The sequence below is a fragment of the Cryptotermes secundus genome, unplaced genomic scaffold (assembly GCF_002891405.2).
Source record: "Cryptotermes secundus unplaced genomic scaffold, Csec_1.0 scaffold1706, whole genome shotgun sequence".
Taxonomy (NCBI): Eukaryota; Metazoa; Arthropoda; class Insecta; order Blattodea; family Kalotermitidae; genus Cryptotermes; species Cryptotermes secundus.
In genome coordinates, this window is record NW_019729234.1 from 175,217 (window position 1) to 196,811 (window position 21,595).

Sequence of the window (21,595 nt, forward strand, 5' to 3'; positions counted from 1 at the left end):
TCCTGTCTTCGTCATGATTTTTCCCTGCATTCTGGTGACAAGACAGCAACATATACTTAGTTTTCTCTGTGTTTACTTCTAGACCAATCTCTTTACTTGCGTAAATTAAGGTTTGTGTGTTTTTCTTTATGGTATCTACATTATCACCCAGTAGATTCATATCATCAGCATACGCCAACAGCTGATGTGTCCCATTTAATTTCAGTCCCACCTGCTTTCCCTGGACCTTCCTAATGGCATATTCTAAAGCAAAGTTGTATAGTAGTAGCAATAAAGCATCTCCTTGTTTTAGACCATTCTGGATAGGAAATTTATCAGACAAATGTTTACTTACAAGGACTTTACTATACGTTTTGTTTAAACACATTTTAATCAAACTAACTAATTTCATGGGTATCCCAAACTCTATTAGAATATTGTACAATACTTCCCTCCTAACTGAATGCCCTCAAATGGCATAATGCTCAAATATTTTACTAAAAATTATGAAGTGGTTCAAAGGTTAAAATGGGAGGACACACACAAACACACAGACATCTAAGAAAGAAAACTGGGTAAAGCAGGAAATGGGGTCTAATATAAAATTACTTTCCTCTTGCTGTACTAATGATATGACCTTCTGTAGTTCTTACATGCCATGCAGGACTCATTCTCACAGAAGTGGTTACAAAGACTTCTGTCTTCTGGGATATGATGCCATGTAGTCTGTTGAAAGTAAACCAGAATCTCAGAGGACCATGTCACCTCTGTCTCCAGGGTTGCAGAGTATGTCAAACTATAAACCAGCATGAACCAGAAGGGAAGCTTCAACCCTGAAGATTACATGGCACCATATCTCAGATGACAGAGCTCAAGTATGTCATGATAATAGGACACCATTAGAAATTTAAGTGCAGTAAAAATAATCACACAGACAGTAAGACAGCACTGTAACTGTAACACAGGTTGTATCAAGAAGGAATTCAAGGTGGAGATACTCATCAGAGGGCACGGAGGTGATTTTTTTATAAAATGTAAATAGAAAAGCCCCTGAGGTCTGATAATATTTATGTGGATTTGTTTTAAATTTATGAAACCTTTATTACAAACCAGGATCAGACATTCTATTTTCATTATACTTACAAATTACACAGTACCTCCATATATTTTATAGAGAACAATATGCTGCATTCGGGGTTAAATAATATTTACTGTTGCAAGAAAAAAAACTGACTTTGAGGTATAGGATTTTCTTCAGTAGTGGCAATATTCTCTCCCCTGGAAATCGATAGTTATGATGATTATTACAAAAACAGACTATATGGTGTACCCTGAGGCAGTAGGATCAAGCTCAGACCGTCAAAATCCATTGAAATTCTACATTTAAGTCTTTTCTCAAGAGGTTATACACATAAAAACTTTGCAGAAATTCGTTTAGTTGGTAGTTCTGTTTGTGAATGTTCAAGTATTTCATGTTGCATGGCTAAGAAATGAGCAGGACTGTGAAAGACACATGGAAATTGAATCTTGGAAGGAAACTGCTACTACACTTTTTAACATGTGAAAATTAAGTAGATCACCAAACAGTATGAATATTGGCTACATAATGAAAAATGGGACTCAATAGTAATTCTGGTATGGATGACAAATTTATCTCTTCCCATGATACTGATACTATGATGTATTTACGCCATGCAGGAATCATTGAGCCACAGAAATCTGGAACACAGCTATTATGCAACAAAAAGGAAAGCGGCTTTTCTCTGTGCCGTGCTGCGCTGAGCCAAGCACAGCTGCACCGAGCTGGTTGCTATGCAGCGTTGCAGTAAACATCTCTCGGCAGCATTACCCAGCAACACCTCTGTGAACACGGCGATTACGCAACAGAGGGCAAGCTATCCAATTTGAGGCTACATGATGTGACAGATACACTGATGGGAACTAGTACTGGTGGAACAGATGTACAGAAGAATACAGGAGGTCGGCCTGTGAGGATGAAAAGCGTGATTAGATATTATGTGTGATACTCAGTCATAGTGAGTGATAGCTGAGAAGTCAGCAGTGAAGACTTACTGCCTAACTTCAAGACTTTATGTGTGCTATAGTGCAGTGAGACTTGTATAGCTCCCGTGTTAAAAATATAAGATGTCCCAAAAACATGTACTCACTCTTTGACTGTCCGTAACTGACGAAATTTTTATATTTTTCTAGGTGTAAGTAACTTGAAATAATGGTGGAAGTACGACTAAGCTTTGTGGATAGAAAATTTGTGCTGTGTTACTGGAAGTACGAGGTCACTGAATGCAAAGACAGTTCCCAAGGGAGTTTCAAAGAAATCCACCAATGCGACGCACCATTGCATGCATCAGAGATAAGCTTGAAGCAACTGAAACTGTTCAAGACGTCTATAAAAAACTTTCCATAAGACCACGGTCATCTACCGGTACCGCAAGAGAGCAACTGCTGGAAACCCTCCTCCGGTAAGCCGGTAAGCAGCTCGTGAGACAGGTATCTCAAAAATCGAGCGTTAATCGAATTTTGAAGCGAGCTGGAAAAGTTACATTCCAACATTAACCCACACTCTCAATGAAGAGGATCCTGATTGGAGAACTGAATTTTGCCAATGGTACCTGAAAAAATGTGCTGAAAATGAAGCTTTTCCAAACAGAATTATCTGGAGTGATGAGGCCACATTTAAGTTAAATGGCACAATTAATCAACACAATTGCACCTACTGGGCTACTCAAAATTCGCATGTTACTGTGGAACACCATCTGAACTTACCAGGAGTTACAGTGCGGTGTGGGATAAAACATTGGGCATCCTAGGTCCATTCTTTTTTTGACAACACTCTCAATGGTACTGTTTACCTAGACTTGCTCCAGGAATTCTTTGGGCCTATCTCGATACAGCTTTGCCGGACAGATGGATTGGGCGAAGAGGTAGTGTTGAATACCCTGCGTGTTCGCCGGACCTTGCACCCATGGACTTCTTTTTATGGGGATACGTCAAAGATAAAGTTTATGCTGCAAAACCAGCAACAGTCCATGAGTTGAAAGACAGTGTCTTCAAATTACAAATGAAATGCTTCATACAGGTTGTGATTCCATTGTTCCGCGTCATCAGCACTGTCTGGATAATGATGGTCATCAGTTTGAACATTTACGAACACGCATGGTGCAGTAGGCTTGTTTTCTTCATTTCAAATTAATAACTTTATATCTATTTAAAGAACATTGCATTTGGTGTCATTAAAAGGGTGAGTACATTTTTTTGGGACATGAATACTACTAAAGATAGGCTGAGAAGATTAGTGTAGTTACTGTAAGTTATGTAAATCAGTAACAGGGTGATAAGTAATTGTAGATACGACCTTTAAGTGGTTAATAAAACCTATTACCAAGTCTTAACTCACCTAAACACACTACAGTTGGTGTCATAAGTTGGCGGCTCAGAGCGTATTGGATTTTTAGTGGTGGTTACAACATAAATACTGGATAATTTGGTCTCACTATAACACAGTCATAAACTCATGACAACTGGTGCAGTGTGTGTGTGTAAACACATTACAAGTGGTGTGAGAATTGGTTACGAACTTAAATATGCCACAAGTTGGAAAGAATTACTGAAATTACAATTGCATCGAATATTATACTGTCACAAGATGGAGATGGAAAAACTGATGGAACGCCTGATGGCGAATATTGACAACAATAGAAAGGTCGACCGAGATCTAAAATGATGAACAAAATGAAAGACGAAATGAATTTCAAATTAGACAGCAATACAAAAGCTATATTGGCCACCCAAGAAATGATGAACGAAATCAAAAAGGCCATCCGAGCAGAAACGAAATCCATGTGAGAAGCCAATGGGAATGCATGGCGAAAAGGGACGACCGCCTGCCATGAAGCGCAGAGGCAGATATAGACAAGATTGAGGCTGAATCAAGAATGATGCACTCCGTTGGGGAGCATCAAGAAGTCCCTGAGGAAGATGCTGTAGTGAAAAAGGTCAAAGAACGGAAGAAGCGGCATAGGGATCGGAAACAAACTGCAGCGCGTCGTGGAGACCCAACGGAACTGACCAAAGAAGTTTATGGATCCCAGAAGAAGTTGGATGCCTCCTGCAGGAAGGTGTCCCGCAGTCACTGAGAAAATCATTCCAGTATGAACTGAACATGAGTATATAAAACTTAATCTAAACTGAAGGGTGCTGAAAATTAATGTTTACTTCAATCCAACATCAGGTTATAGTACTGAAGTAGTTTCAGCATTCTTCTTGAAGGCATATTCATTTACTGAGAAATTCAGTGACCAAGTTGTTAAATTCATCTGCATATCGTAAGTGGAGGTTGTGTTTGCCATCTTCAAATCTATGAAGCCTGAAAAGAAAGCAGAACATTGTTTATTCAAACATCTACAACAGAAATTATCCAATAAAGATGCATGATGAATTAAAATGTTTAATCATTTACATGTAAAATGACTGTACAGGAGTAGAAATACAGACCTCATAATGTAGGTAAAAAGAACTGATGAACAGCTACCACAATTACTGCAGAAGATTACACAACGAATTCTGTTCTGTCAGTCACATGTAAACATTATGTATGTCACCTAGTTATCATACACAGGAGAACTGTGATGATAGAATAAAACCTTGAAAATCTGTTTCATCTTTTCATTGCAAAGAGAACTGTATGCCATAAATCTGTTTACACTGTTACACTTGTATACACAATGATTTTTATCACACATTTTAGGTCAGAATGAAGCATTCATTTTGGAAACAAAGGTGGTAATATTCACGTGCACATATTTGTATGTTTGTGTACTTTTAATAACAGATATTTCATTTAAAGAAAAACGATGCTGATACTGTGTACTGTTGCATACTGCAAGAAAACGCACTTACTACTCGCTATGTATCCTCCTTAAACATGTTACATTCAAACCCTGTGACTTAGGTGCTGAAGTATTATAGAACAATATAACTGAATCTGGTAGAGAGAAAGTAAACTGCTTTGAAGTTTTCACAGTACTGACTATGCAAATTACTACCTTCTGGAATGTGATACCATGTAGTCCAGCAGAAGTTCTGTGACATTCCTCCAAAACACTGTTCAACTTGTATCACACTATATGGCACAATGCCCTAGAAGACAGTAGGCTGCTTAATTAAATACAAACGTCTGAATGACACCTACATTCAAGTATATGTATGTAAGCATTTGTACAATACATTTTTTTAATCAAAGGGATACTTTATCAATGTTGCTCTTCATCTTGGCAGCTACTGATCTATTCAGATGGTAATTAAAAAAGAAAGAGAAAAGGTAAAGTTGTTCTCATGCTTAATTAATTAAGCACCATGCCATGAAGACATATGGGGAGTGTAGGCACAGCCCACCATTCTTGACCTTGGCACTAGATGCCCTGGTCACTTTACCCCCAGGGAAAGAGTCCCCAGTACCCAATGGATAGGAGGCTGTTTGGGCCCCAGTACCAGTGTGGATTCTGTGGAGAGGATAATAAACTTTTGCTTGTGCCAGGAATAAAACACTGGCCATCCAGACTGTAGCCCATTGCTATACTGACTATAATGCAAAAATACTGATACCACACAGAATATCAAAAGTCAATTAGGACAGAGGAAGAAGCCTGATCTCGAGAAAGACACCCATATAAAAGTTCATGTTTGTTCATGTCCTGTCACTTGATTATGTAACAAAATCATAAAACAAGAAATGCTAATGAAAACTTTGAGAATATAGTTAAGTTCAAGTATAGCGGCATTTCCAAACTAGTGGTGTGATGGGACAAATGCCTGAACCGGGGTGGTGACTATGTGGGAAAATAGTCAAAGGTAGGTAGAACACTGCCTGTATTTTGATTTCCTTGTATGTGTATTATTGTGGCCGAAAAAAAAAATATGGGCAAGGACTTTTCGATTTGCCCTCATATAACTGTTTACAACAGAAGCATGCAAAATTGTTTTAACCTCTGCTGACTGATAAATTTACTGTACATAAAACAGCATAAGTGTGAGCATTAAGCAGACAGTTCCCCTGCACTTTATGTGTCTCTTATTTTTGATTGTTACAAGCAATATCTCACAGTCAGGAATGGTAAAAGTTATGTCAGCAGTGGCAGGATATGTTTTATATCTGCATTAAATATTTTAACACATTCACTACCAATTCCACCACCTGACAGGTGAAGGCTTACCATCTGCCACCATCAGTACTGTCAAGTGATGGGCTGTTGTCACTGTATTTGGAAATGTCTTCCTTCCCAGAGATATAACTCAAGTCCAGTAGAAGTTCACTGACATTTTGTACATCACTGAGCTCCTACCAGCACACATGGAAAGCATTGTACTTACTGCTTGTTATCTTGGCTTGCTCTTTGACTCTGAAGATGGAACTGGTGATTTTCTACTGGACTACATGGCACTACAACCAGGAGATAGTACTATCCATAGTCATTACCAAGAAAACGGTCCAAAATGCTTTTCAGCTGTCCTCTTTCATCACCATTATGAGTGCAGTAAGTTAAAAATCCAGTCATCATGGTAAAATGGCTGTCCAGCAGGTAAAATGCCAGTATGGAGGTATGGCAATAAATGTGTTAACTGCTGCAAACTAAAAAATGTGTGGGACTTATTTTCCTTTAGAGACTGGCATCAGAACAATTAAAGTGCACTTACTTGCTATGCGGAATGTGTTTCAGGAGGTACTCAGGATGTTCTGATGCCACCATGGCATCTTTATTTCCATGAACTATTAGAGTGGGGCAAGTGATTTTAGACAAACAACCTTTGCATATATCACCATTTTGGTTTTTGTATATGCCAACAAGTGCATCTGTCCACTGGTTCCACATTGTAGTTAGACCTTCTTCTCCATACAGCTTTATTAATGGTGCTTTCATGCGTTCTGACCATTTGCTTATATCACGCATATCTGGAAAAACAAGAAGGTGGTTGTGGTGGTGGTAGTAGTAATAATACTTGATGGATCATTTACGAGGAATATCCAGAAAGTAAAGATACAAGAGCAGTAAAAATGCAAGTATTTTTGTTTTTCAGAAATGGCAGTGCTGCCATGTGAGATAGAAACTGTATGGCAGGGCTGAGTTCACCGGCCACAGACACGGCAACGTTATGCTCGCAATGTGTTTGAAATGGCCGCGTTGATTCAAAATCCCACCAAATGTGAGGTTTGTGCAGTAATTCGATTTCTTCATGCGAATGGAGAAACTGCTGCTGAAATTCATTGACAGCTTGTGTCTGTTTATGGCAAACGTGTTATGAACAGGCAAAATGTGGCAAAATGTGGCAAAATGGTGTTGTGAAAGTTATGTGGGAAGAAGTGATGTTCATGATGAAATAAGGAGTGGAAAGCCATCTGTTGTCACTGATGAAATCATCCAAGAAACTGATGAAAACATTTGTGCTGATAGATGATGAACTTCATCAACAATGTCCAGAAGTGTCAAGAACGGTTCTCCATGTTTAAGAGGGCAGGCGGGAGATTTCTATGACACTGGCATAAAAAAATACTTGTTCTCAGGCTTAGTAAGTGCATTGCAATCCATGGTGACTATGTTGAAAAAAATAAAGGTGTGTTGTAAAAGCGCTACAAGTGAATCCTTCCAAAAAAAAAAAAATTACATATATTTTCTGGACTTTGTATCTTTACTTTCCGGATATCCTTCATATTTAGCTTGTACTATTTTTTCCCTTCAGAGCATCCAAATATTTCATGTTAAATGATTAATACAAATATGTCTGTAAAGAAGACACAAGTAGTGTAGTATCTTAAAGTGAATTACAAAACAGATTTCACATTGAAACATTTAGACAAAGTTGCTTGCGTCTGTGCTAAAACAGCACAGCAGCCACGAGCAAACCCTGGACGATATAAAGAACCTCCACTCCAAGATAGCCAGGTGGCACAATATCTGCCCCATATAAGAGAGACGATGGGAGGACGAACACGAGCCTGCATGGTTTACGAATTTTAATCATTGACAATCTAAAAAACTTTTAATAAATTAGCATCAAGGAATCTTATACATTTTTAAAACTTACATTCCCAGGAAACTGCTGTGTTTGTGAAACGTTCTATTCTGTGTACTGTGTGTTGTAACATATAAGTGTACATACTTTGCGTGTAAACAAATTATGTGATAGTGGTTTCCTATTTGTAGTGATGTTTGTCCTCTGAAGATGGTCCACAGAGACCGAAACATGTAAGGGTGTTAAGTTTTTGCGTAGTAAAAAACTTACAGGTCACATTGGACGGAGTGATTTATAATTTGTTTCTCTAATATGTTTGTTTGAAACATTTTTTACTCCAATAAATACTTTATGGGTTTCAAAGTGTTCACTATTGTAGTACAATTTTAACTAACACCGAAATGTGTCAACAAACTATAATGACACTTCTCTAATATCAAATTCAATGAAAGTCCATTCATTTGTTGAGTTGTTACATTAGTGAAACTTGGCAAAGCTGGCATATTTTTGCAATGTTCCATTGTGAATGCAGCAAGAGTTATTAAGCTATCCAACACAATGTATAATAACTGAAACAGAGAAACAAAATGGTAAATTTAGCCAAGTATCTCTTCATTAATATCATTAAACTCAGATGTTGCTACATCCATACCTCAAGAAAAATTTCATGATAATAGTGTAAATATTATACACAGAATTTCAGGTACCCAAACTGAAGGTATCATTAAGTCAAGTGTAAACCTTAAGTCTGGGTCATCATTCACAAACACTGTGAATCCAGCAGTAAAATCAGTAACCACTGTACAGGAGAACATATAACACTTAAACCAAAAACACATCATTTCAGGATCCTATATTATGTTAAGGGAGGCACACAGTAGCATAGTTGGTTGAGGCACTGTGCTACAAGCCAGAAGGTCACCAGTTCGATTCCTGATGAGGTCCCTGGATTTTTCAATTGACGTAATCCTTCCAACCGCATTATGGCCCTGGGGTTTCACTCGGCCTCTGACAGAAATGAGTATCAGGGCAGCTGGCACATAAAGCAGACCTCACCGCCATCTGTGAGCCAACTGCCTAGAAAATGTGGCAACCTCAACATCTCACAACCCTATTGGCCTCCATGCCTTGATACAGCGAGTTTCTTTTATTGTTATACTGTCACTCCCAACACACAAATTCATGCATCTGCCATGTGACTATCAATTGTAAGAAACTGAAAGCATGACACCGAGGTGACATTTAATGGCATAACATATTGTGACATGTGGACCATCTCTATGAAACGAATTGGCAAATATGTTGCCACAGAGCAACTGTTTCTTGGAATCCAACTGATTATGAAACATGATTTCCAGGAATATAGAAACTGAAAGTTGTAATGACTTACAAAAGAAAACTATTGCTTGGGAATTGGTAGAGGATTCCCATGACAACACAACAGAACAGAGGGACTGTAAGACATGTTGACTTCTATCCCGGCCACATGGCAGTTAAAAAAGCGGTTAATTCACGTGTTCAAGAGTAGCAGAGACCAGTCCAAGTTTCGGACAGTAGTGAGAGAGTCTTCAGGCTGCATTTGCCAGACAGACGTTCAGAAGGATTTCAATGTGTGAGCTGTTATAATTGACTGAATTGTAAAGAAGTGTCAATAAACCCAATCATCAAATCCAGAACCCATTACTATTAGTAATGCCAACCCCTTAAAAGTGACAATATACTCGTATACTACATTTTGAGGTTGGTCAGCTGTTTCAAAAGTGGAAACAGAGGGTACAAAGACACACAGACAACATGCTGCTTGCATGTCTTTATTCCTTAATCTTCCTCTAGCTGCTTGCAGCCCAATATAAGTCAGAGTATTCAACCTTTACTGTACCAGAATTAAAGCCTACCCAGAGGCAACCACAACCCAAATTAAATGATGGTATTTAATTAAACTGTGTCCCCTTTTCTTAAATATGTAAATTTCTCCAACATTATCAACGATAAATATGTATATAAATAAAAACGTAACTGTCGGTTTGGCTCTCCTCGAAGATCTCTGAAAGTTCTTCACCGATTGCTTCGAAATTTTGACACAATGTTGCATTTGAACACGCGCGTGTTTTTATATGCCTATTATGCCTATTATGTAGATGTCACACCCGTGACAGGTAAAAACAGGTAAAAGTATTAATTGTATTCAATATTAATATACTGTAACGTGTTATACGTCGTCCATCGAATACCAACAGATCATTGCCTAGGAATAACCATGGCAACGAACTGTTGAAACAGCGGGTCGTTGCCTTGGAATAACCGTGGCAACAAACTGTTGAAACAGCGGGTTGTTGCCTTGGAATAACCGTCGCAACGAACTGTTGAAACAGCACATCGTTGCCTTGGAATAACCGTGGCAACGAACTGTTGAAACAGCGGAAACAATGCATTTCTGCAGCAACAAGCACAGAACACGTGAAATAGAACCCTGGGCGAAAGTGCCCTCTACTGCGTCCGAAACCAGGTTATAATAGTCCAGCTCCGAAGAAATTTTCGGTGATACTGGACGTGATAATAGTTGTGCTCGCTGGTGTAAAAGTGAGCGTTCAATAACTTATTCGCTGAATCCGAGACGTGCGTGGATGTTATTTCATAAGTATAGTTTATTTTTCGTTGTTTTTCTTTTTGTTTTCTAAGAACAATCTTAGGTAGTCATACTCATGGAGCGGAAGCAATGTGTTGAGTAATTTCAAATCAAATTGGGGAAGAACGGGCAGACTGAGCCACAGCAAGGCGTGGCCGGGCACAGCTAATATAAAATAAAATTTGACTTAAAATGAACAAAACATCAATCTCAGCACTGCAAAAATTTCCTATCTATGACGTGTTATAAGCAGGAGAACCTCTTGTAAGATAAAACAATGAAAACAGCACATGTCTGTTTCATTCATGCTGCTGCCATGAGATTCCTGGAAAGAAACATATTGTGGCATATTTGCTCAAAGCAAGAACTGTGTAGCCAAAGAAACAACTGTTGCTAGCAAACGGCTCTGAAACAACACTAGTTTCTAGGCAAGGGCTTGGTAAACATATTCCTTCAGCAATGGATAGGCATGCAACAATAAAGGTACCCAGAATTACTGAGTTTTTGGACTTTTTCCATCATCCAGAATTCTAGGCAACAGAGGACACAACATTACGGAAACTGGATCTGTTTCCATCTTCAGGTGAGAAAGGAAGATACCTAGTCAGCTGGACCCCTTAGAAAGTGCCAGTGATTGAGATAAGCTCTTTCTAGGGGGCTCAACTGAGTAGGTGTCTTCCTTTCTCACCCGAAGATGGAAACAAATCCAGTTTCCGAAACGTCGTGTCCTCTATAATCTATAATTCTGGGCGATGGAAAAAGTCCAAAAACCCAGTAATTCAGTGTGTCATCCACCATCATCAGAACCCTTTAGAATCTAACAGAGGTACTGTGGGAAACAGGGGTTTCTATGGCGATCCATGCTGAAGTTACAAGGAAGTTCTGTGTGGGAAGCTGTAAACACAGGACTTGAGCACTCAAGGTGAAGAATCTCCACTGCTAGAAGCAGTTACCAGGGAATGGCTGATGAAGACACAGCAGGCTGGGAAAGCCTTAGTGTGTGCTCTGTTGATCTGTAAAGTGTGGAGATAGCGTTGATGCTGTAATTACTTGTAGTTCTGAGTTGTGTGCTAAAGTGGTAAATAAATCCAATATCCAATCCAAAACCCCATCTACAGTGACTCCATACTACATGACAACTGGTGTCAAAAAGTGGATGGATTGGACTGACCAAATTACTTGACTGTATTAAGTGTGCATGGCTGGATTGGGATTAATGTGAAAGATAGCCCTCATGAAACAGATGATAGCTATGATGGAGGCAAATACAGACGAGAGAGGACCATAGTAGTGCATGAGGACGTCCCTAAGAAGCCACAGTGAAAACTTTTGGAGCCCTGAAGCAGCAGCATGGGGACTGGAATCTAAATGTAAGATGCAGCTGAAAGCCAAAGAAATGGACCTAAGCCCATGCTGGGACCCAGAAGAAGTTGGATGCCTCTTGCAGAGGGATGACCTGTTGTGCCATTCCTGCACAGCGTAAGGGATGCAATCATCAGGGACAAGGCCAGGACAATATTGGACAAGGAACCCAGAAAGGATGGACGTTTGGGAAGCGATGTAGGGCAAAACTGGAAGGCATCAAAGGAACAAGGATTCAAGGCTTAAAGAAACAACTACATCTCAGGAAGGACACGAGATCCAGCAGGATCTTCAGGAAGACACTAGCGCTAGAGATCGCAAAGGGAATAACTGGACCTTCGGTCAGGATTTGAAAAACGAGTGTCAGAACATTGTGGAAGGGTCAGCTACCTCAGAAATAAAAAAGAGGCTACTAGTCGCTTAAGAGCCAGAGATGTAGGAGCAATGACCACACTTGGAATTTTAGCCCGCACCGACTTAAGGAAGATGATGGTGATGAACCTGGGCCAATGGTACCCTATGAAGGAAATGCTTGGCATAAGCAGCCTTACAGAGGGAGCAGCTGGAGCATTTGGAGAATAATCGCCATGAAAACCAAGCCAAGGGAAGGAAGGTGAGACCAATCACAGATGTCATCAGCATAGCCCTCAGAAAAGAAGTGGTAGTATACCCTACCAATTGATTTATAAGTCAATCCTTATACATTCTAACAAACATTTAGTGAATCAAGTATTACATCCTAACAGTCAATCAATGGCTCAAATTTCATACTCTGCAACCAAAGTTTGTATCCTAACAATCAATCATGTAACCAACTTTTATATTTCGACAAGCCATTAGCAAACCAAATGTTACATCCTATCACTTAATTACTGAGCCAAATGTTTATATTTTAGCCATCAGTCCATAAACAAAAATTTATGTAATCTAATAAATGATCAGAATTTACACTTCAACAGTCCATTAGACAAAGTTATACGCTAAATTCTTTTGGCCAATTTTACCCTAACAATCAATTTAGAAACCAAAATCCATATCCTAATCATTATTGAACCAGAAATTACATATTAACAAATAATTTTGAATTTTTGAAGAGGACAACAGCATTCCTTCAGAGAATCTTCTATGTCATGTTCCATCTGCATGATAATGACCAAACATAAGAACATTTCAGATACTGTCATGTCAGACTGTGGGTATATGGTTCTTTGTCACAGGTGTCCTAACATTGGTTAAGGCACATGTTTGTCTCTTCCATGTACAGTTGGAAAATTGGTGTAAAAATAAAATGAAAATGTGCCCGTGGACGTAAGTCCTTGCTGATCAGAGTTCTAAAGCCAAATGATCTGCCAGTGATGGAGTAGAGAACCCTGATGCTTTCTTACTTGGAGCTTTCCACCTTGTACCAAAAACTCCATTACTGAGATACAAGTAAAACGGAAGCGTGGAAATTCTGGTAAGATGTCTTGCATTACATAACACTATTATCACAACTGAATCATAAAAGACTGATTTGGCTGTAGGCATAATCAAAACAGCATTTTGTTTTGGTACTTGGAAACTTTAAATATGTCTACATATGCAAGCCAAAAGAAGTACAGTATACTCCATCGTCAGAATCCTTTCAAGTCTAACATCATTTCTGTATTGCATATTATTATAACTGCTAATAACTAAACTTCTATCATCTGCAAATAAAACTGATTTGACTGAGTTTTTAAAAATTTTAGGTAGATCATTTATATAAAAGAGAAAAAGAAGTGGACAAAGAATGGACCCCTGTGGGACACCATGCTTTACAATATCCCAACTAGAGGTACTAACATAACTCAAGTCGGTGCTTGTTATTAAAACTCTCTGATATCTATCAGATAAATAGGATGTAATTAAATCATGAAATTTACCATCTATTCCATAAAACTGAAGTTGGTTCAATAAAATCCCATGATTAACACTATCAAAAGCCTTTTTTAATTTGCAGAAAATACAACCTACGATTTTTTGCTTATTTAATGCTTCTAATATTTCATTAACTAATACATAGGAAGCTTTAGTAGTTGAAGAATGAGGTCTAAAACCAAATTGTTCATTAACTATAATATTGTAACGTGTTTCGTTACTGAATACGGCGTAGAGATCGTTAATTGGTTTATTTAACAACCTACAAGTAACGGCTACAATTAATTATCACAAGGTTACGGGTTTCCACGCTTTACAAACCCTACAACAAAATCTCTTAACACTATCTTCAAGAGTCTTCACGTATTAAGAACGCGGGAGCTATACAAATCTCCCTGAATTACACACTCCAAATATAACTGGTTATCACGAACTATCACTGATTCTCGCACACGCGTCTGTAGCTTGTAACTTGCGAACTGAGAACTCGTTGATAACACACTGGCTCTCGCTTGCTGCTCAGCCGGCTTTTATTCCGTTTGCTGTTGTTAGGGTTGCCCGCCACGTCACAGTAGGAAGCGGTGCCGCGTCACCGTGTTTGCGTATAGCCTAGCAACGCTGTTACCTCGCGCCATCTTACGTCACCGCGGAGGGGAGGGGGAGGGAGCGCTACGTTACCGCCATGTGCCGCTGGGGAAGTAGGGGTCCTCCGTTGCGCAACATGTCACAATATTATGGTTATAAACATGCTGATTCGTCTGGATAATACAGGATGTCTACAAAAGGTCTGACACATTTTGATCTTTAATAATTCGGGAAATAACGAAGACAGAAATAGACCTTTAGCAATGATGGAAAGATCCTCTTTACAGGTCAGGAACGTGTTCATAGCTGTCAGTGCAGTGTTCATTGTTGAGAAAATGGCAACTCCGCAAGAGAGAGCACAAACAGTGGTGTGGTTTTGTGAAATGAAATCGGTGACACAAACGCAGAGGAACTTTAGAACACATTCTTCTAGAAACAGTATCATACACTGGAAAAATAATTTTTTAGAAACAGAAAGTGTCATCAGTAAGAAGTGTTCTGGATGTCCCGCCACAAGCAATGATGATGTTGAGCATGTCCGAGAAGCATTTGCACGCAGTCCCAGAAACCTTTGAGAAGAGCAGCAACAGAATTGAATATGCCAGTTTCAACAGTACACAAGGCTCTACGGAAGAAATTACAGCTGTATGCTTATAAGATGCAACTTGTGCAAGCTATTGAATGACATGATAAGCTTAAGAGAATGCATTTTGCAACAGATATGTTACGAAGAATAGAGGATGATGAAAGATTTCTTACAACCATATTGTTCTCTGATGAAATTTGCTTCCACATTTCTGGAACAGTCAATTGCCGTAACATACACATTTGGGGATCAGAGAACCCTCATGAATACCGTGAAATGGCAAGAGACTCTCCAAAAGTGAATGTGTGGTGATTTTATGCATGATCGAGTCATTCGGCCTTTCTTTTTCATGGAAAAGACAGTCACATCAGTCATTTACCTAGACATATTGCAGAATTTTGTATTTCCACAAACTGAGTGCTTCAGCCTAAAATCATTTTCCAACAAGATGGTGCGCCACCTCATTGGAGCACCATAGTTCGTGATGCTTTGGACAAACATTTTCCAGGAAGATGGATTGGACGAGGTGGTCCAATTTCTTGGCCCCCAAGATCACCTGACATAACCCCACTGGACTCTTTCCTCTGGGGATATGTCAAAGACATTGTTTATAAGATGCAGGTGAGAGACATTGATCAATTAAAATCCAGACTAAGAGATGCAATAACCACTGTGGATGTCGGTATGCTTGCCTGAACCTGGCAAGAAATCGAATATCGTCCTGATATTTTACGTGCAACAAATGGAGCATATGTAAAACTTTATTAAAAATAGTGTCACGTGTTGGGTGTATAACGCGACAAATAAATTCACTCCGTCATCCCAATATAGCGAATTTATTTCCTTCGCTCACTTACACACTTTACAGGCATTTTCACTTGCAGTGTCACAATCACTGCTTACAATTGTTAGCCTACACAATTTCTCAGTGACACTGGACTGGCTTCGCTGGCGGTGTATAGAGACTCCTTTCTGCAGCGGATATTCCAGGGCTTTCTTCTTTGGAGGCTCGATCACAACTGGCCTCTTAGCTGGCCCGATGAAGACTGAAGGCTTCGTGTCGAAGCTGGGCTATTTATAACCTTGCCCGCTGTTAGGCAACGAACCCTCTGTTATAACAGTGGAAACGTCGCTTTGTTGGCTCCGCGTTCCCTACGCAATAACCCATTGTTATTGCGTTGTCTCTGTTGGGATGCTACGCGTGTTTGTCGTAACCGTGGAGATTCGATATTCTCGATACAACGGCTCACTGTTGGAATTACAGTATCGCTATTGTTACTTCTTATGCAACGGTCTGTTCTAGCGTTTCCCTAGAAGTCTCTTCTGGATTCCAGACACGTTACAATAGACACAAAACTTTTGGGTCTCTCAATACAACAATGTAACCAGTTTATTTCTATCTTCGTTATTTTCCAAATTATTAAAGATCAAAATGTATCAGGACCTTTTGTAGAAAGCCTGTATAATCCTCTTGAAGATTTTTGAAAAGGAAGTTAAAAGGGAAATCGGTCTATAATTAGAAAGATCATTTTTACGACCACCTGTATAATCCTGTTGAAGATTTTGAAAAGGAAGTTAAAAGGGAAATCGGTCTATAATTAGAAAGATCATTTTTACGACCACCTGTATAATCCTGTTGAAGATTTTGAAAAGGAAGTTAAAAGGGAAATCGGTCTATAATTAGAAAGATCATTTTTATGACCACCTGTATAATCCTGTTGAAGATTTTGAAAAGGAAGTTAAAAGGGAAATCGGTCTATAATTAGAAAGATCATTTTTATGACTACCTTTAAACAAAAGCTTAATCTCAGTGCTACAACAGTTTAGTTTCTTTCTTTCTTTGTACATTGTCATACAAGTAAGGGAACAAGAGAGAGCTTTCAATATATAAGTTCTAGGAGGTTTAGTGAGAAAGCATTAATTAAACTAACATAACAGCAATCCGTAACTCAACACAGTCTCCCTTCTTTTCAACACACTTGGTCCAGCATTGCACAACAAAAAAAGTGCTTTCGACTGGACAGAAACCTGCACATGCACCTCCTCTTTCAATGCATGGTTGCTGGTAAAATGATGGTCATTTAAGGTATCTTTGTGGATTCCAAACATGAAAATTCAAAGGAACAAGACCAGGTCTGTATGCAGGATGTTGTGAGACCTCAAAGCATAGCTGCTTCAAGATACAGGAAATATTGAAAGGAAGGCATTTTGATGACATTGATGACATCAGGAGTAATACAACGGCAGCTCTGAAGGCCTTTCCATAGAGCCAGTTCCAAAATTATTTTGAAGGGTGCATTAGGCGCTGGCATAGGTGCATAGCTTCCCAAGGGGAGTACTTTAAAGGCAACCACAGTGATATTCAACAATGAGGATTGTAGCATTTTTACTGCGATGAGTTCGCAAACTTTATTGTCAAACCATGTACACTGCATACACATTCAATAGTGGGGCCAATTGCAAAAAATGAAATGAACATTCTGCATATACTTCCTGAGATAACCTTCCATTCATCTTGTCTCACCATTTTGTTAAAAAAGGTGTGTGAAATTGCCAGATTTCAGGTTTTCACTGTGGTGATGATTTACATTTTGGTTTTTTGGATTATAACACTGTGGGAGGAGGGCACCAATGTTTCAGAGGAATCCAATGCCTCCATCTTCATGGCAGAGTTAAGCCAAGCATGACTATATATGACATATTTCCTTTTCCCTTACTTCTACATACTGTGCCACTTGTCCAATAGGGCTCACTTACATCTTGAAGATGGAGGTAGTATTCTTCTCTACAGCACTGGTACCCACCTACTTGTCTGGTCAGTTTCATGATTCTGAGACCATAATAATTGTATGAAATTATTCCAGAGCCCACCAGCAATGTCCATTTCTGGACATTATCCATAGCCCTAATTTTTATTTTTAGGAATTTTGGAGATTGGGTCCTGTTTCTGGTTTCAGGTAAAAAGCATAATCTATCGGGCCCAACAAACAGAGCTGGACCATATTTCCAGACACCTGAAATAACACAAAACATGGTACACCAGGACTGCATAAACCAACTGCAGGAGTTAAGTTAAAAACACATATTGAACATTATGCACGAGAAGTTGCTACTATGGCTGTGCATAATGTCCTGGCTAGAGTCCAACTTAAAACTGAAGCTAAAACCACAGAATCAAATTCAGGAAAGGACAACTATAGGTACTGTAACATAAACATCTACTGACTATGTCCAAAATAATTGATTTATGTATGTTGCAATACCTACCACAGCAGCAGCCCTTTTTTTTTGTCATAACCTTCCTCAGAGGATTCTGCTAGATTTGCCTCTTCCTGGCTACATTTTTCCAGTGAATCAGACCATGCACGTTTTCACTTCTTTGGAATTTGAAATATTTTTTTTTTAAAGAGCAGACTCATTAAACTCATATGCAGCACCCAACTTGGAGAACCAGGTTTCTGTGTTAATGTTCCCCAGTGACAGGATGGCGCAGTTATACCCGCGGAGGCAAGAGTTTCGCTTTTTGTCACCTTCTGTAACTTGCATGGCTAAGGTGGAAGTATTCTAACCCATCTCCATACAGGCATTTCAGTATCCATTGTTATACTTTTTAGAACTTGAATCAATGGTTTCAGTTTCAATTTTAAGTTGGATTCTGATCAGAACATTATGCACAGTCATAGGTAAAATGCCTCTTGCATATGGTTGACTGAGTCTTTTTAATTTAAATCCTGCATATGGTTTCTGACCTGCTTGGTTTATGTACGCTGCCTGGAGGTAGGGACTAGCTCTATCAATTGCACTCAACAGAGTTCTCTGGACCGGAGACAGGGACAAGCTCTACCCAATGAGCCAAACAGGGTAGGCTTTATACCCAAGGGCAGACACAGAGTCCAGCCTCTGAAAGGCCATTTTAAATAGCAATTAAGACAGTGGAAACTGTCCAGGAAATCAAATATTGCATCAACATATTATTGTAAAAAAATGTTTAGTGCTTCAAAGTGTCTGACAAGTTTGGTCCCATCTGTATGATAAAAGCCTTACTGTCACACCACACTGTGGTCAGATCTGAGTGAGTGCACATACATTTCCTACATACCTAGATGGAATGGTGCTTAGACACTTGTATTTAAGATTATCAAAGTTAATTCTTATGTTTTGAGCAAAATGTAAGTACCTCTTAGAAAGATGAGACTCACTTTCATATATTTTTGCTTCTTCTTCAGTGACATAAGAATTTGCTCCCCATATCACCAGTTTGTCAACCTGTTCTGGATTATTTGCCGCAGCAATCATGGCTGTAATTCCACCATCACTCCAACCCAGCATTGAGAACTTGCCTATGGACAATGTCTGGAACATACCAACACAGAGAGACAAACAGCAATGAAACAAAACTTAGTTTACCAAAATTAAGAAACAGTTTAAAATTACAGCGTCTATGATTAATTTACAGCTCAAAGCCACAAATTAATTTTGGACTGGTGGTTTTCAGACTATTTCGTGTGATTCAACAGCAAAGATTTTATGACATTAAAAGAGATTGGAAGATGATCTGACATGGTGCTTAAGCATAAGCCTGGAAGGAGCCAGTCATAACTTATTTGAAGGTGATATCCTAAAATTTCCCTGAAGAAAACACTAAAATCCTCAGTCACCATAGCTGATGTTCAAACTGGGTACTTTCCAAGTGAAATGCTACCATTACACTAACCAGCTCAGTAATTAAGTATTTCCTGTTTCTGTGACACCCCTCATTATATTATACATCTTTCAGAAATCATGTGTGGTAGTTAAATAAATATTCTGAAGATGGTGCAAGATGTTCTCTTTGAAATGGATGCTCTTATGGAACCAGTCAGAACTGGATATGAATTTCGAACAAAGTGTGTGAAATCATTAAGTTTGCTTGTGTGTTGCTTCTATGGTTGCAAAAACGCCTAAATTGAGAGGAAAATATATTAATATCTATTAGAAAACTATGCCACGTTACTCTTTAATATGTAGGGATCTGAAATGTGCAGGACCCATGACTCACAGTTCACTGTTGAGAGTGAGTTGTAAGGCATTTCCAGTTTCTCTTTAATATTTCTCTTTCTTGTTACTCTTTAATATGTAGGGATCTGAAATGTGCAGGACCCATGACTCACAGTTCACTGTTGAGAGTGAGTCCTAAGGCATTTCCAGTTTCATTTTTTTTGTGCTGTGCCTCCTTGTGCCAGTGTCAGGTACACAGGGTTATTAATCTCTGCACAAATATTTTAAAGTAATATATTGCAGCTGAATTTGTTTTTCTTGTCGGTGACTTTCCAAAAATTCTTATATTTAATATTGGACACTTCTACCAAAAGTAGCTAAAATTACTATGCTTGGTTTAAAAAAAAATTCATTCATTTCAGCTGTTTTTAACCTACAGAGAAACAAAAAAAGAAACATGTTAAATCTGCTCGGACTAAGCATGCCTCCTTTAAGGAATATGACAAAACCAACTGGCAGGCTGCATGCAACCATGTGCTGGGACTTGGCAGCCCTGATGTAGATTCAATTTAAATGTTCCTGAAATCTATCAAATCTGAACAGGGCCATTTCTTAGGATACAGGAGCCCTCCCTAATTCCAAAGAAGAAAAAGGGATTTTTTGTCCTCTACCTTATGCTATGACACATGAGAAAACTGCATGCATCGCCAGAGTGGATCTTTCTTGGAAGTCTTGTCCATGTACTATCCCTTGTGCATCAGTGGCAGTCTAGCTTTGATATAGCATGAACATACTGCAGAATAAAACTGAAGAGTGATTATTTCACATTAAGTCTTTATTCCGCTTTATTCTTAATCATATTTTTTGATTGTTTACAAATTTAAAAGTGAATCATAACAGAATAAATATGAAGTCAAGAGTAGAGCGAATTTACCGACTACACAACACCTTTTTTATTATCACTAAATGTTTCGACCTTCAGAGGTCACCTTCAGGTGTATGAACACGAGGCTGTATAATTACATGCGGTCACATTCACTTTTCACTCATTCGACCCTGTATCTTATCCACACTTACGCTAACTAATATATCGAGTTCTTTTTATAAAACACAGGTTAAAATTATTATTCTAATTTAATTGTTAAAAGTTAAAAGTTCGTGAATCGAAGTTCAATTCATGTCACTGGTTACACTTTCACTTGTTTTACAGTCTCATTTTTACTTATGCTCACTACTGTATCTAGTTCTTTTTAACTAGTTTAATTATTATTATTATTATTTGCTATTGATGTTACAGTATGTTTGTCTGCAAAAGGAAGTACCTACAATATACTGGCTGAAGTTTAATTTACCTATTTCATCAATTCTCAGGTGATGTTCAGATAAGCAGATGATTTGTGGCTCATTAGCAGATAAAGAAGTTAAAAATTCATCAGCTGTTAATAATTCCTCGTATATTTTGATGGAGAATTGTTAATTTGGGTCTTTTATGATCATGCAGTATTTTATTGGAGTGGTGATTATTCTTATTATGAACAATGCCGTCGAATTGCTTG

At 38.6% G+C, this 21,595-nt stretch overlaps 1 protein-coding gene across 1 annotated transcript; it reads right to left on the bottom strand.

The window, feature by feature from the left end:
• Positions 1 to 1,055: 1,055 nt before the first annotated feature.
• LOC111865606 (valacyclovir hydrolase) lies at positions 1,056 to 19,415 on the bottom strand (the record flags this gene model as incomplete). Its single annotated transcript, XM_023853781.2, is given in 3 exon segments — positions 1,056 to 4,363; positions 6,691 to 6,946; positions 19,262 to 19,415. Coding segments are annotated over 3 exon segments (501 nt in total), but the record flags the coding sequence as incomplete, so codon positions are not given.
• Positions 19,416 to 21,595: the final 2,180 nt, after the last annotated feature.